Source organism: Myiozetetes cayanensis, unplaced genomic scaffold, assembly GCF_022539395.1.
Source record: "Myiozetetes cayanensis isolate MyiCay16 unplaced genomic scaffold, myiCay2020 scf2-11, whole genome shotgun sequence".
Lineage (NCBI taxonomy): Eukaryota > Metazoa > Chordata > Aves > Passeriformes > Tyrannidae > Myiozetetes > Myiozetetes cayanensis.
The window spans coordinates 31977769-31993555 of record NW_026087411.1 but is presented as its reverse complement, the minus strand read 5'-3'; the positions used below and the strand labels follow the sequence as shown (position 1 = coordinate 31993555).

At 35.6% G+C, this 15787-nt stretch overlaps 1 protein-coding gene across 10 annotated transcripts in view; it reads left to right on the top strand.

The window, feature by feature from the left end:
- The window catches only part of LTBP1 (latent transforming growth factor beta binding protein 1), a 188647-nt gene that overhangs the window by 109304 nt on the left and 63556 nt on the right, over positions 1-15787 (top strand). For 6 of the 10 annotated variants that reach the window (XM_050315045.1, XM_050315039.1, XM_050315035.1 and 3 more), the window contains 5 exons: positions 8707-8829; positions 10355-10522; positions 13454-13687; positions 14580-14602; positions 15625-15727. In XM_050315045.1, coding sequence (XP_050171002.1) covers positions 8707-8829; positions 10355-10522; positions 13454-13687; positions 14580-14602; positions 15625-15727 — 651 coding nt within the window. The remainder of the gene's footprint in view (positions 1-8706; positions 8830-10354; positions 10523-13453; positions 13688-14579; positions 14603-15624; positions 15728-15787) is intronic. The other 4 variants (XM_050315038.1, XM_050315044.1, XM_050315043.1 and 1 more) reach the window with 2 other exon arrangements.

The following is a 15787-nucleotide window of genomic DNA, read 5'->3' as shown; positions in this document are numbered from 1 at the left end:
CAGACTTGCAACTTCTTTGTCAGAATCCACATGTAGTGTTAATTTCTGGTTCCCTGCTTAGAATTATACTCCTGTTTCCTTACTCTGCTAATGGTTTTCTTGGAAAACCGAAATAGAATGAAAAAAACAGCTGGTGAAAAGGTTGGAATCATTTTTCAGGAAACTAGCATATTGCCAGTAGAGCACTTTAGAAATCTTATCTTGAAGAACTGGAAAAATACCTGGACACTTGTTATTTTACAATGAAGTAAAAAGTGCATGGAAGTTCATGGAAAGTCCCTATATTCTTAAAATAAAATGTATATGAGCTTGTAGAAACTAGTGCTTGTATGCTGGTGGATCAAATTCTATAATCATGTGCTCTGGGGACTTAAATCATGATGAAGCCAAGGGAAAAGAGCTTTAAGATATATTTTGAGGGTATATTCTGCCCTCCTACATTTATCCCTAAAATACAGTAATAAATTTGTTTTCTCTGCATGTTGTATATTTATTTTACTACTTTTAAGTAATAAAAGAGCTTAGCTTGCTAAGAAATGCTTTTTATGTTACTTAGCTACTAAGTCAACAATCGTCTTTCAAAGAAGTTCTTTTATAATGATCATACTGAGAAATAAATGTATCTCCAGAAACTGGGCTGGGTTGCTGTTTGGACATTGATTATGTGTTTGAGAAGTGTGGATCTGCAAACTTGTGTTCCAGTAAATTCCATGCAAAAGCACAAAATGAGTTGGACTGATTTCTCCTGCTGCTGTTCTGTTAGCTCACAGAAATCAATGGGTCATTTCTTAGAATAAGCGACTGTTTTTCCTGTAAGTTTAGAAAATATTGCAATAGATTAATTAGCAATGAAACCTTGTTTTTTATTTCTTTTGCCTCTTGTTCTCACTAATCATGTTATTATTGAAACAATCAACTGTAACGAAGGCAGAAAAATCTGGATATTATACGTTTCTTAGAACAGAGGATATTAATAGTGATTAACAATGTACCTATAGTGGAACCAGTTGGAACACTATTTTCTGTTGTGTTAGTGGGTAATTGATTGTAATTGATTTTCATAAAGAGAATAAAAGCTGATGTCCATATATTGAGTCAATTTGGAGATCGTTCAGTCAGATGGCACTCCTAGTGAAGCGTAGCATATAACTACCAGAATGAGTCAAATTTTTATAAATAACGTAAATTATATATTCCAGTCTAAATTTGCAACATGATTTATTGTGCATATTAAAGCACTTACTGCATGAAAAAATCTATCCAGGCAGATATTTACTAAATAACATTTAATGAGTAATTTTAATTTTAATTTTATGAGTAATTTTAATTAAGAAGTTGCCCAGTACTGTGGCAAATTAGTATATAAGTGATCTAGAAGACTGGCTTTGCTTAAATGCAGCAAAGTGTCTTAAGTGTGTGTGGGTGTTATTGAAAGTCAACTTGCTCACTTTACATCATAAGGAGACAAATATTTTCTGTTCACATTTATTACTTAGTAATTTAACCAAAATTAGTTGGTTTTGATAAACACAGAGACTGAAATTCAGAGCTAAATGCAGAAGTCTCCCTTCGGAAATTTCCCTTTCCACAGTGCTTAGGGCTGGAATCACTGTCTCAAGCTGTTGAGATTGCTTGTGTCCTCTGGCACCAGACACTGGAGACAGAGGGGTAAGATGGGCCACAATACTTTGTAGCCACAAGTTTATTCTAAATATTTCAGTGAAGCTACCAGTGGTGGTTTGACTAGAAGTTCCTGCTTCTACAAGTTCCCATTCTTGGTCCAAATTTCATAAGAACCTTCTGGATATCATGATTGTCCTAGCTGGAGGCTGTTGCTTATTTACTTTTTATACCTTTTTATACATGTTTTCTTAAAAATTGTGAAATTAAACATTGTTTTCTTCTTCTAGTGCATGTTATGTGACTTTAAAAATCTGAAATGTTCATTGTCTTTTGAGACGAATTTCTTCATGTAATCAAAAATCACCTCAAATTTGTAACACAGAAAACTCAATGATACAAGTGAGATCTATTGTTTCAAAAGAGATTTTTTAAAAATTAATACTAAATCACTTCTTAACATTCTTCAACCTTATTTATGAAAATTTTAAATGCATTTTAGTTTACTTCAACCTAAAATAAAACCAAACCCTGGTCCAATTTTGATAGTGGAATTTAACCATTTCAAAATTATCAGTGCTCCTGAAAACAAAATTCTCTGTTACCATTATTTACATGAATGGTAGCAATAGTTTCTTTCAAAAAACAAATTACAGACTGGTTTTGTTTGTATTTGCATTGTTCAAAATTCTTGCTGTGACCCCTGACATTTCTGAATTCGTAGACTGTTTTTCTTGAGTAAAAATGTTTTCTTTAAAATGAATAGATAGATTTAAATAACATAATGTCAGAAGATTGTGGCTTTGACCAGAACACATTAATAAACTTGTATGTTCAGTTCTAGAATTTTAAGATAATACTTAACGCTCCAAGCTGTGATGATTTTGATGAGCATAAATTCAATGTGCTATGCCTTGAAATGAAAGAATGAATTTAATTTTATAGGAATGTTTCAAATTCTTGTATGTCTGTGACCAAATACGGGCATCGCTCACCATTCAAAAAGGGACTTGCTCTGTGTGTCCAAATGACCTACAAGGCTGAAGGCAGAGAGGACAGCTTTACACCACCTTAGTGTTTCTGCATTAGGCCAGCTGGGCCTGGGTGGTCTGAAGAGCTGTTATAATGGTTAACACAGCCAAAACACAGTGAACTTCTCTTCCTAAGTAGTCTTACAGCTGGAAGCTGCCAAAAGGAAACACTACAGAGCTGATACTCCAACCATCAGCTTTTGTAGGGTGCTCTGTAGCGAAAAGTTCTCTGCTGATCAACTAGTCCTTCTGCAGCAGTTTGCTTGGCTGTAGTTGGCATCAAGCTCTTCAGGTTGTCTTGGCCTGTCAATGTGTAGAAGAGCAGTAGGCCGTGAAGCGTACTTGTTTAAATGAACACCATCTTACACTGCTCCCATCTTCCTTCTTTATTTCTGTTTCGTTTTGAAGGGAGTTATTTGTTGTGTGGGGGGGGTTTTTTGTTTGGTTGTTCTTTTTTAATGTCCATGGAGATTACTGTGTTCAAAGTCACACTCTCCACATGAGCAGACAAGCATTCAGTTAGGAAATAATTGTTTTAGCTTGCTTTTTTCCCCAGGAAATTCAGTGGCAGTGAGTCATTAACACATTGCAATTTCTGAGAGCAGGCTGACCTGACACCCAGAAGACCTATAAAAATGTGTGGGAAGGTATCAAACACTAACTGTTCTTGTTAAGAGAGACTGTTTCAAGGTCTTCTTGGTAGGAAAGATTGTGGGATAGATTAGCAGCAGTTTGGTTACAGCATCTGGGTTACTGGAATCTGGGAGCACAGTGGTGGCTCTGGAGGGCAGTGTGGTGGCTGACCTCACCATATATCAAGCTGCGTGCTTAGAAGAAGATATAGGAGTAGCTGAGACACAGCAGAGTCATCTGTACAGTGCTGCAGCATCACTGTCAAGACCTCGGTTATGGCAAAGCTTCTGTGAATTTGGGTGAACCCGTGAGAGCAGAGTCAACCAACAGGGCTGCTGAGATGGCAGGTGGCTTCCCCTGCCATTACTACAGACTGAAAGTATGAATCAAACTTTCATGGAGATGGACTATCAAATTGAGGAGCACAGTATGCCAAGGAACAGTTCCTGTGTTTGGCACGTATAATACGAAAGAGCAAAGGGTCGCGACTGGCTGTCAGTCAGTGCAGAATAAATGCTTCTTTCATGTCAGTGGAGTTATACCCATTTATTACCATTGAGAAAGGTCAAGTCATTCACATTATCAAACATCAACTATTACAAAATCAATGCTTTATTTATTAGTTCTTCATAAGTAATGGTGCCTAGTGTGAGAATTTATTGCATAGCCATGCAAGGTGCTGTGTGGAATATCTTTTTGCTTAAACTCGTTTTTTCTGTCTCACTAACACAGAGGCTTTTTACCAATGGAACTTCATTATTCCACTTTTCTCAAAACCTGAAAGTTGCTATTGAATTGGTCTTTGGAAAGCTTTATTTACGTGTGTAAATAGTACTGCTATTTTATAGTACTGCTACATAACCCCCAGTATTTCCTCTGTGTATATGAAGGTGTTTGGTGAAATCACTTCTCAAGAGTGTCATCAGTTCATGCTTCTGCACAACAAAAGACTATTCGGACGTTTTTCTCTAGTTAGTACAATGGAACAAATGATTCCTCGTTCCTGTACTTATATTTTATGTCCATATACAAGAAATAGAGGACTAAAAAGGAAAAAAGAAAGTCTGTTAATCTTGAATCGGATTTCTTTTCCAGCTGCCTGAACAAGTTGATTCCAGTGCAATTTGCATAGCTGGGAAGGCTGGCAGGTGGTAGGAAACATTTTGGATTGGTGGCCTTTTACCACAGTCTGAAATTAAGTAGGTAGTAAATCTGGAAGGGATTTTTTTTTCCCACCCAAGTTGTTAAATAACCACTATTCTTACATACATGTATGTTTCTTTTGAAAATGTGAAGGCTTTGTGTTTTTTATGGCTTGATTCTGAGGAATCCCTAGATAGGCTTGTGTAATTCAGCATAGAGCATCAGCTCAGTAATTCTATGAGCTCATTGAGAAGACATGACTTGGAAAAGAGGCATTAAAATACACTATAATTAAGTTATGCTGAGGCATCAGAACATGCACAATGAAGTTTACTTTGAAAAGTGCATGAATTTAGAAAGAGAAATATCTGTACTGGGGACTCTGAAAGGAATGTTCACTGGTATTTAGCTGGGACTTAAATGTAGTGGTGCTCATATTAAATAGCAATAACAGAGTGCATGTGAATTGGGAGTTGTATTTTTAAATACTAGATGTGCAATCACAGTTTGTCTGCAAAGAGATTGAATACAGAGGCAATAATGACAGCATCTGTGAATGTTTCCTGCAAAATAGTTGAATCATTTGGAAAGAAAGATGCCTGTTTATTCATGAATTGTAGGAAGATCCCATTTACCCGCAAATCAGCCACTTCAATAAATAATGCCACTAAACCTTCACTATTAGTAGGCAAAGCTCCAGAGGAGGATTCTTCAAGTCTCACCAAATGTGTCTCCTTTGTTCCTATAACAGTTTTCGTCAGCAATGACATGAAATACAGTTCAGATCTGTAAAAACATGCATAATTTCTATTTAGATTATATGCAAATTAAACTCACCCTAAAGTTCACAATTACAGTTTATAAGCTATATAAAAAAATTAATTCTAAAATAATTCTAAAATCCAAATACCCCAGTTTATCTAGTAGGTGTTCAAGATCATTCAGCCAGTTGAAGTCTTTAACCTGTAACTAGAATTTTGTACCTCCTAACATTTCATTGTAAGTATATTTATATATGTATGCATTTCAGTTCAGTAGCTAAGTTATTCAAAGTTGAACAACTGCTTGAGAATTACAACAACAGGCACCATTTTTATCTTCTGCAACATACGGACATAGTTCTAAAAACATAAAATATATCGGTGTCTTTGCAGGATTTTACTTTCTGTTTTTAGCATGCCTATATACTTTTAGTATTCAAATAATAAAGTTTATCCATATATAGACTTTTGACGTTCCTTAAAATTAAGGTGGATTCAAACTATGTGTAAAATTATCTAATAAATGCATCATTAATAATTTTAAACATTAAAAATATAAATGCACTTATGTTAATCTATATAATTACTTACCTTGATTAAATACACGTAAAACAGTAGAATTATTCTCCTAGACAGAATGGAAAAGTGCCAGATTTTTCATGGTCACATATAATCAAATAGCAATGTATTTTATGAGATTTAGTCTTTCTTTGAAAATTAGAGCTATAAAATCCAAGTCAAATTTAAATTATTTAAAATAAGTTACCTTCTTTGCTGATTTAAAACTTAAATGCTGTTTTAACTCTACAAAGAATTTCTGCTAATTCTACATGGAGGTATATTCCAGAAAAAGTGACCCAAAAAAGTGATATGTTGCGTAGAAGTCACCTGGGAGATAGCTTTCATTTTTTCACATTAGAATAGGTTAATTTTCCTATAAATAAAAATGTACACTTTTAATTTGGAAAGGGAAAAAAGTTGTTTAAAAATGTCTGGTTATTACAGTGTAGGAAGTAGAGCAATTATTTTCATTATATGCATCAATTTCTCCTGTATTTTTCCTCTTCCTCCAAAATCTTTATGTACTTTTTGCCTGTGTGTATATAATTTGTGTATTTGTGTAATTTTGTTGAGGTTTTTTTTTTTGAAATAAACCCAGATATTGAGATTTTTCTTGTATTCACAGTAAAGGATACAGTCTCTTCCTCTAACTTATTTCCAACAACAGAGACAGTGCTCATCAAAGCAAGTAAAATTGTTTCATGGTTTAGCATTTGAGGACCAAACCACCTACGGGCAAAAAATTCAGTAGGGGGTTGTTGAGTGTTACAGTATTTGCTTTGTATTAGCTTCAAGGTATTTCAGAGTCTTCTCTTCGGTCAGGTCTTTGTTATGCTGGATTTTTGAAAGTGGTGGGTTAGTAATACTTCCTTTCCTCCTGACAACTTTACAGCAGCATCAGTGTGTTTCTATTAAGGGATATTTCAATAATGTCTATAGTTTACTAACTATTAACATTTAAGTTCATTCCTTGTTATGCTCACAAATTTTAATGGTATTGAAGCAATTATGATCTTCCTTTTCGGGTTGGCTGGAACTGTGTAGATGCCTTCAATCATATTTTGAGATCTCAAGACAAAAGAAAGAACCTAGTCTGACTAAGAAATGGAAGAAACTGTCTGAAAAGAAATCAAGTATATCAGAAAATGTCTAAATAAATATTCTGTGTTAGTGCAATCCTTAAATAAGATACTCTTGTGCTTATATGGGATATCGTCCCACTCAAAGGTTGGATGGGACAAAAGGTAGACTGCTGTAGGAGAATATTTCAGATGTTTTTTGTGCTCTTTTCTTATACCATTTTCCTTTTTTAATAGTCCACTCCCTCTGAGGTTAGAAAGTCATGTAGTCTGGGAATTTCACTTGAAAATTCCTTTGAGGCAAAGCTGTTCCTTTGTAAATCATGTGGTTTCCATCACATTTCATCCAGAGTTATAGTATATAAATTATCACTCTCTGTCACACATAGCTAAGTGCATAGAAGAGAAGTTTATCCAGGTGGTGTCAAGATACTATATTAGGTATAGCACTGGAAGAGCTGAGGGATAAGCTGAACACTAAGAATTTGGAAAAAAGTGCAGCTGGTATGGTAACTGCTAGAGTTTGCTGTACTGTTCACTTCTCTGTAGTGGGACAGGTAGCCAAACTTGTGGAGAAACATAAAGAAGAAATGTTCTTTCTATAGATTTCCAAAAGCAAACTCCAACACATCTGTCCTATTTTGTATATTCAAGTTCTTACCCTCATTGGTTATGTTGAATTAGGCAGCAACATACAACAAGGTGAAAAGAAATGGTAATGGTTTTATAAGACCCAAGAGGAAAGATAATAAAAATATTGTATATTTCAGATAAAATGGTCACTAATACCTGATTTTCAAGGAGCTAGCAGGAATATCTTGAATTCCACTTGAAGTTTACCCAGCAAGGTGGTAGGCGTTTTTTCCTAGCCTTAAGGATAGGGAGGGAAGTTTTATGTAAAAATCATACATGTAAACATTTTTAAGTAGGTCTATTTCAATGTACTCTCTCATTTTTTCTGCAAGAGGAGACATGGAAATTTATGACAGAGGTAATTATAGATTAGAAGGGGTTTTAGTTTTATTTTTGTTATTATTTTAAGGTTTTCATGATCAGTCCAAGCTATGTTGTTGCTGTCCTCTGAAATAAAATCCTGGCTGACTTAGTTACAGATGGTATCCAGATGATTGTCAGGCAGGTCCTGTTTTAAGAGTACGTGCATTACAGATGCAACCCCAAGTATGATATAGGCTTGAGGTCCAATGCTTGTGTCATGGGACAATGATTCAGTGAGACCCTGAAAGGGACACTTGTGCTGTTATTCTCATAGCAGCAAACTTTATCAAAGTAGTTCTCAATTGTTGCAAAGTTGTGTTCCCACAGATACAGGTTTTTTCATGTCACATGTGTTCTCTGCCTCCTAAAGCATATTCTTATTATCAAGACAATAAGCTCTTTAGACTAGAGAAGATATTTTTGCACTGTGCTTCTTCCAGCACAATGAACCTTTGAGCGCTATTAAATATAAATACTAATAAAAACTGTAGTAAATGTGTTGAGCAGTGTTCCAACCCTGCATAAAATATATACTACATTGCTCTAAACTTGTCTCTGTGAACGTTCTTGTGAGCTGTGTTTGGCTGCACAAGCAATCATCTAGTCAGGAAAAGAGAGGTTGATAAACCAGCCCAAGTCTATTTGTTTTTTTTTAATTCAGAGTACTCAAGAATGATGTATAAATGTAATTGTGTTTCTGTTATGTTCTCAGCAGTGTTTTAAAAGATTATAAATCAATTGTCAGTATGGGAAAAAGTGTTGATTACAGTGTTAACTTGTAACGGTCCTCCTACACGTATTTTTTGAAAAAAAGGTAACGTCTCAAGAAAGAGAAGTATTAATACATGCTTCAGCATCTGATTATTTTCAATTTTCCCACAGATATCAATGAGTGTCAGCTACAGGGAGTATGCCCTAATGGTGAGTGCTTGAATACCATGGGCAGCTATAGATGTACCTGCAAAATGGGATTTGTGCCAGATCCTACTCTCTCAAGATGCATACGTAAGTAATGGTACTAAGCAAAGTACCAAAACAGATACTTAGTTGCATTTCAGACAAAGATTTATTTGATTGGGCCTAACTATTCTGTCACCTTCTTTTTGCTGTCCCCACCTCATCTTCTCAGTTTATTCACTTTCTGTAGTCAGTCTCAGTGTATTCATGCCTATTTTCTGTTTCTTTGTCCTGGAAATGTTGGTTTCCACCAGTGGCTGCCCAAGATCTTTGCTGTCTTTTCCTGGCTTGTCACAAAAAACCTTCAAGGACACATCCAGCCTCCTCATACATTCAGTCTTTCTCAGTAGTTTGGAGTTCTCCTTCCTACACATTTTTTACTCCTGTCTCTGTTACTTTCCCAGCCAAAATCATCTTTGTGTTTTGCTCTTCCCTCTTCCACCTCTGCAGCTTTGATCTGAGTAGTTTCCATGACTAAAGATTTAGGCCAGGGTGATATTTGGCACATTTTCCTTCTCATTAAAAAAGATTAAAAATTAAGAAAGAATTAGGAAAAAGTTGTGAACAGCACGAATGCAAAGATTTACCTATTCTAGTCAGCTTTTATTTTGAGATCAACTAGCTCTGTGAGAAGGAAAGATGGTATAGAGAAAAACTAAATTTTTCGCTTTACGTTTTCTGCGAAGAATATGTACAAGTGAAAAATAGCTTATCTCCTAAGCTCCTTCTCTGAGCTGTCTTCACAGCTAAAATGTGGTCTTGAGTTACAGGTGAATTCTTTCTTTTTTTTTTTCCCAGCAAAATTATCCAAAACTACTAGTTAATGACACTCAATTACTGAGAAAGTTTCTTAGCAGTTTGAAGAACTTCATATCATTTTTCAGTTGAACACAAGAAAAAAAAGCGGTTGGTTGGTTTTGGTTTTGCTTTTATGTGTCATGTTGAAAATCAGGTAGTCTTTGTATTTTTAAGTGAACAAGTTACCCAAAGCTGTTAACCATAGGCTAATTTGGATGCATAAATTAGAAAACTGGATGGGTCTTAGCTTTCTCATACTAGTCATAGCTTATGGCCTTTGGCTCTTCCACATTAAAACTAAGTGTAACAAAATGTAAATATCTAATTTTCTCTTTTATAAAAAAAAGTGTCATGTATGATACTTAATGCTTTCACAGTCTCACTGACATAGCCTACTTCTGGATGAATGTTCTAGTGGGTATGTAGCTTTGACACAACTGTGTAATGCCAATGACTGACCTTCAGTAACTGGACTTGTGAACAAGTGAGAGAGCCGATTCTGACTCTCTTGTGACAGCACTGCAACTTTTAATTTTTTTTTTTCTTTAAAATACTTATCCTTGGTCTAGGATGAGTTTGAATTCAGGAGTGTTTGATGCAAATAAGATTTTTTTTTTTTTTTGGTGTTGTGATTCTTGTTTGAGATAGGTGTTTGAAGTAAAACTTCTGCAGACGGTAATATTAATCCACTTAACTGGTGTTGAAAATCTCATGGTGTTTCTCTGTTTTGCTTTTTGCCTGAATAGTAGCATCCTCTCTTCCACTTTCATTGCAGCTGATACTCCTGTAGTTGCTGAAGAGAAAGGACCCTGCTATCGGTTTGTCAGTGCAGGAAAGCAATGCATGCATCCTCTTTCTGTTCAGCTCAGCAAGCAGCTTTGCTGTTGCAGCGTTGGCAAAGCCTGGGGCCCACACTGTGAGAAGTGCCCACTTCCAGGAACAGGTAAGAACATCCCATTAAAAATACAAGCTTTTCCTCCCATCCCTACGTTTGTTATGCATGCTTTAACCCCCCTACCTTTCCCCCCTGCCCACTATATATTATAAGTATAGGGAAATTAACCCAAAATCTAGTTAATACTCCTCAGTTGTAAAAGGATCTGGTGAAAGGATGGCAGCTTTTGAGAGTTAGGTATGGAAGAATGTGGGTGGTAGTTTATATTACAGTTAGTAGGATATACATGGTAGTATCTCTTCTTTCTCCCCTTCCTCCACGTCTTGACCATCCATTTTGAGAATTGTGGTAAGGATGGTGTTGCCTTCTTAACAATAAAAACTTGTAGTTAAACATTTCATGCCAACTTTCACTTAAACAGTTCCATAAAGCTCATTTGTATTATCAGTTCCCTTGGAGTTCTGCTGTTCTTTATGTATATAAGGATTCTGCAAATACCAGCTTGTTTGGTCACCACCCTCATTTAGGCTGCTTGTAGATTAAGATACCACATATTGTAGATACTGATTGCTGCTTTTAAGTACTTTCTAATTCCAGATGTTGCTTAAAACTTAAATGCCCATGGATTCTTCAGTCTATATTAATTTAATTTTATCTTTTTGTCCAAATGTATGGCCAAATTAATCTTTTTTAAAAACATAGTCGTTTGTTGCAATATACATGATGTCCAGCCTCTTCAGTATTTTAGCACAGGTATTTGTAATGGCAATCCACTGTGCTTACTTGAATCTGCTGCTGCAGATGTCACTGATATGGTACAGATCATATATTTCTTTGAAGTAATATATAGTGATTTACATTGTCAAAAACAGTTAGCTGCTTGGGGAATCCACAGCTGTCATTAGAGACATGATGAGAGCAACAGATTCCCTACTTTTTTTAAGTTGGTCTTACAGAAATGGAAGTGACCAACATTTTTGAGCATTTCAATTGTTTTTTAAAGCCATTGTTTCCTGCGTGACCATTGGGTCACTAGATCACTGATCTGAATTTTAAAACTCCAGTCACTTTCAGATAAATAATATCTATGGATTTGAATGGAGAAAAACATATATTCTCATGAGATGACTCACAATTTAGATGCAGGTGCTTTGCATATATGAGAATATTGCGACTTCCTGCCCAGTTGTGTGTGTTATGGAGCAGAGAATATATCCTTTTGTTGACTGCTCTCTAGTCACAAAAAATACGTTGAATAACATATAGAATTGGTTATTTCAGTGATTTTTTTTTCCCCTGAATGTAAAGGCTTCGAGGAGAAAATCTGTGAGTAGAAAATTTTGATGAGCTTTTCCCATTTAATGATTACTTTCATAATTTAAAAACATGTTCCTTTCTGTAACAGGTTAAATTCATAATGTTTCAGAGTTTTCTATGAAAAATGTGTGAAAGTGGCATACTCCAGATTGGGGTAATGTATTTACTGCAGCATCCCATGTAAAAGTCATGATCTCACTCCCTGATTGCTTCTAAAATGTTTGTATAGAGTAAATAATCTTCTAAAGAAATACTGAAACCAGATATGTAAGGCCAGGTTTTGAGAGCATTTATCACAGCTGTGGTAGAGTAAGGCTCACGTTTCTATTTTGCATTTGAGAGAATATGACCTGAGGCAAGTTTGCCTAAAACCTGAGTATGTATCTGAAGGGACAGACATCAAATTTTCTCTCTTCCTCCTTTGACCAAAATTCCCACCCTCATTTGGGCATTTTTGTGGCAATTTTTGATATTAGCATATCCCAGCTAAAAGTATTTCATCATTCTGAATCCACTGAATTTAATCAGTTTGTTGACCCTTCATATTTTCTATTACTAAGACACCATGAGAACCGATTATACAATTAATACATACTGCAATTTAATGTATAATGTAATGAATTAATCTGTAGAGTACCTATAGGTAGTACTTTGTGGTTTTATTTTAGATGCTAATTCATTTTAAAATCCTGGTATGTTTAAAGCAGAATTTGTGAACTTAGCAATGCCCCGCTCCACACATCTCTTACAAAACTGTAAGAAATCACATTGGGCACATGGAAGACTAAATGTTCAGTATTTCATCCCATAAAACATGGCTTAACCTGGAGTAATGAAGCACTGCCCCCTCAAGACTCCTGAAGGTCTCCCTGTCCTTGAGAGGAGCAAAGCTGTTATCTTTGGTAGGGAGGAAGACTGACCTGTATTTCTTTTTCATTTTAGTCTTTCAGTAGGATTGCAAACCCTGATATTTATGTGGAGCAGCTGCAGAGATCAGAGCAGGTGCAGCTGCCTGACTTTCATTACTTTTATCTGTAGCAGCTTTATAAGTGAGATTATTTCCCCTCTCTTCCACTGGTGATTTGGCTTTTTTGTGATCCCCAACTTGTTTTTATCCAGCCCTTTTCAATTCAGTGGAATTTGGATCAGGGCTGGTATGAGATCTCTGATGTAGTCAGATGGGATCCTGTGAATCAATGCTGTTACTGGTTGATAGTCTTCTGCTCCTCTAGTACATGAGTGATGAGCTTTTTCTCCTTTGGTTTCTGCAAAAAAGAGAATGATAGCAAAAATGATCTTCATTCCTTATGCAATAAAGATGATAATGACAATTTGCATATTTAAATTAATGCACAGAAATAATATATTGTTTTAAGGGGATTAATGCCAAAAAAATGTGATATAATGATAGATTAAACATAACTGAAGAAAGGTGGTAAACTGGAGTGGAAACCACCCAGAAAAAACAGCCAGGACATGCTTTTGGGAGAATGCTCAGTCATATTAGCATGCAATGCATAGCTTGTCTATAAGTAGTTTTTTGTAAAAATGTATATACAATATGAGATTACATTTATTAGTGGTAGTCATTATATTTTCCACTATGTCAACATATTGCACTTTTAGACTCCTAAAAGGAATATTTTCCCATCCCAAATCTAGCTGCTTTTAAGGAAATCTGCCCTGGTGGAATGGGTTATACGGTTTCTGGCCCTCACAGAAACAAGCTATATCATCACCCTGCAGTTAGAGTACAGCCACCTGTCATTGGCAAGACCCCGATTACTCAACCTGTTGCTAAAGGTACTTCTCCTCCACCTCTCCCAGCAAAGGAAGAGCCAGTGGAGGCACTGACCTTCTCACAGAAAAGTGAGACTGAGATGGCTGTGCAAGAAGGTGAGAGTGGGAAAATTTAGTCTTTCTATGTTTCTGTGCATGTGTCTTCAATGGTATGTTTCTTTGAGTAGTGAGTATGTTTCTTGAGCATCCAGTGCAGGACAGAGAGGCATCACTTCCCACAGCAGAGCGTTCCGTGTCGTGGAGTGTATTGCATTACCTGATTTACTTCTGAAATTTTAGGTCCTACAAGATGCTGGGAACACCATGGAGAGAGAGACTGCTTTAATCTCATTAATTTTCATGATAAGAAACAGTACATATTTGTTGTAAGACTTTAAAAAAAATTATAAGTAAAAATATATATTGATAAATTTTAAAAGGCAAATTGCAAGGGAAAACAAGAACTTACATGAAATTCCTACTGCTCCTTCCCAGAACAAAAAGTCACTTTATTGAAGGAAAAAACTCTAAACCATTCTTACTTGCTTAAAGAAAAGGCAAAGTTTAAAACTTGTTTTTTTTTTTTTACAATAAATTCTTGCAAATTTGTTAATGATAAGTTATATATCATTATGATATTATTTTACCTTGAAAATATTTCCAGATGTTGATATTCCTTTGAAGGAATCGAAAAAGTTGAATCAGTGAGTTAATAATCTGTGAGTCTGTCAGATTGTTTCTAAGAAAACAGGTGAACAATTCAGAAACCTACAGGGCAGCTGAATACTAAGTAAATAACCATTGGACAATGTGTAGAGTCTTATCCTGGTTTCAGATTAGTTTGTATGCTTGCTTCAGGAACAATTACTTCAAGTTTGCACTGTTTTGAAATGAGGTTAGAGCCTGAAACTTTTTTGCGATGGCAGCAACCACCTTCAGATGTGATAAAATACATAAGTAAATGTTTTTGTGAAAACTGATTAATTTTCCTTTTTCTTTCTGGTTTTAGTGGCAACTGCAGCTCCTGATCAGGTAAAACATGATGTGATTTATCTAGGAATTAAAATGCAGACCATGTGTACAAGATATGATAAGGATAACTCTGAAAGGATTTAGAATTTAGGATTGATAACTCTGAAAGGATTTAGAATTTATGATTAACAAACAACTCTCACTGTGGACTTACTGTGCAAACCCTAAGGCAAAAAGAGCTCATGTTATTTATTATATTCAGCAACAGGCAGGTAGTGAGGTACAGGAAAGAGATTACTTTAACCTCTCTTAAAGGCATTTGGTGGAGGGTCTAGTATATATTGTTCTATCCCATTCTGGAGAATGTACTTTAAAGGGGATAATGAAAAATGCAGACAATATGAAGAAGAGACACAGATACTGACAGCTAGAGAAAATGAATCAGAGAGAAATCGTATGAAGCTTTGAGAAGCATTTGTGACACCTGCTTATGAGACTTGTATTAGCACCTAAGCTGTTTTTTTAGGGTTCCTATGTATTCAGTGGAGAAGAGCGAGTGCATGTGTTAAGTCCTCCATTCAGGAGGTTTCAGGTTCTCTGTGCTGAAGATAATGGGATTTGTTGTGAATAACTGCAGCTGTACTTCATTTATTTTCCTAAAGATTTACAAGCATCTAACATTTCTATGAAAATAAGATGATCAGTGCAATAGATAAGAGAGAACCTTTCACAGCGGTCAGAGACTTAGATGTGATTGTATACTTTTTTGTGGTGCTGAACTGCAATTAAATGCTATTCTAAGCAAATAAAGACCAGGGAATGGGAGAATTATGGAGGGACAAAGCCATAGAAGCTCCGTGAAATGGCTGCTTCAAATAAAATCAATGTTAAATTGTATGCAATTGTATAAACATAGTGTTCTATGTTCTTTCAGGCTTAAATTGGTGGTGATTAATGATCTGCTATCAAAAGCCACTCGTGAGAATGTTAGCAGTTTTCTCAAGCCAGGAGTTTGTGGGTTGTTATGATAGATGAAATAACGGAATGTTTTCAGAATGTTGTTTTTTTAATCTTTCTTCTAGGAATTAGCTTCCCTTGATCAAGAAAAGCAGCCTTACCTAGAGCCTGGGCAGCCTCAGCTTTCTCCTGGAATTTCAACAATTAACCTGCATCCACAGTTTCCAGGTAACTTATTTTAACATTTCTTTCAGTATGAGAGAGTGCTTACAGTTTTTCAAAGAATGG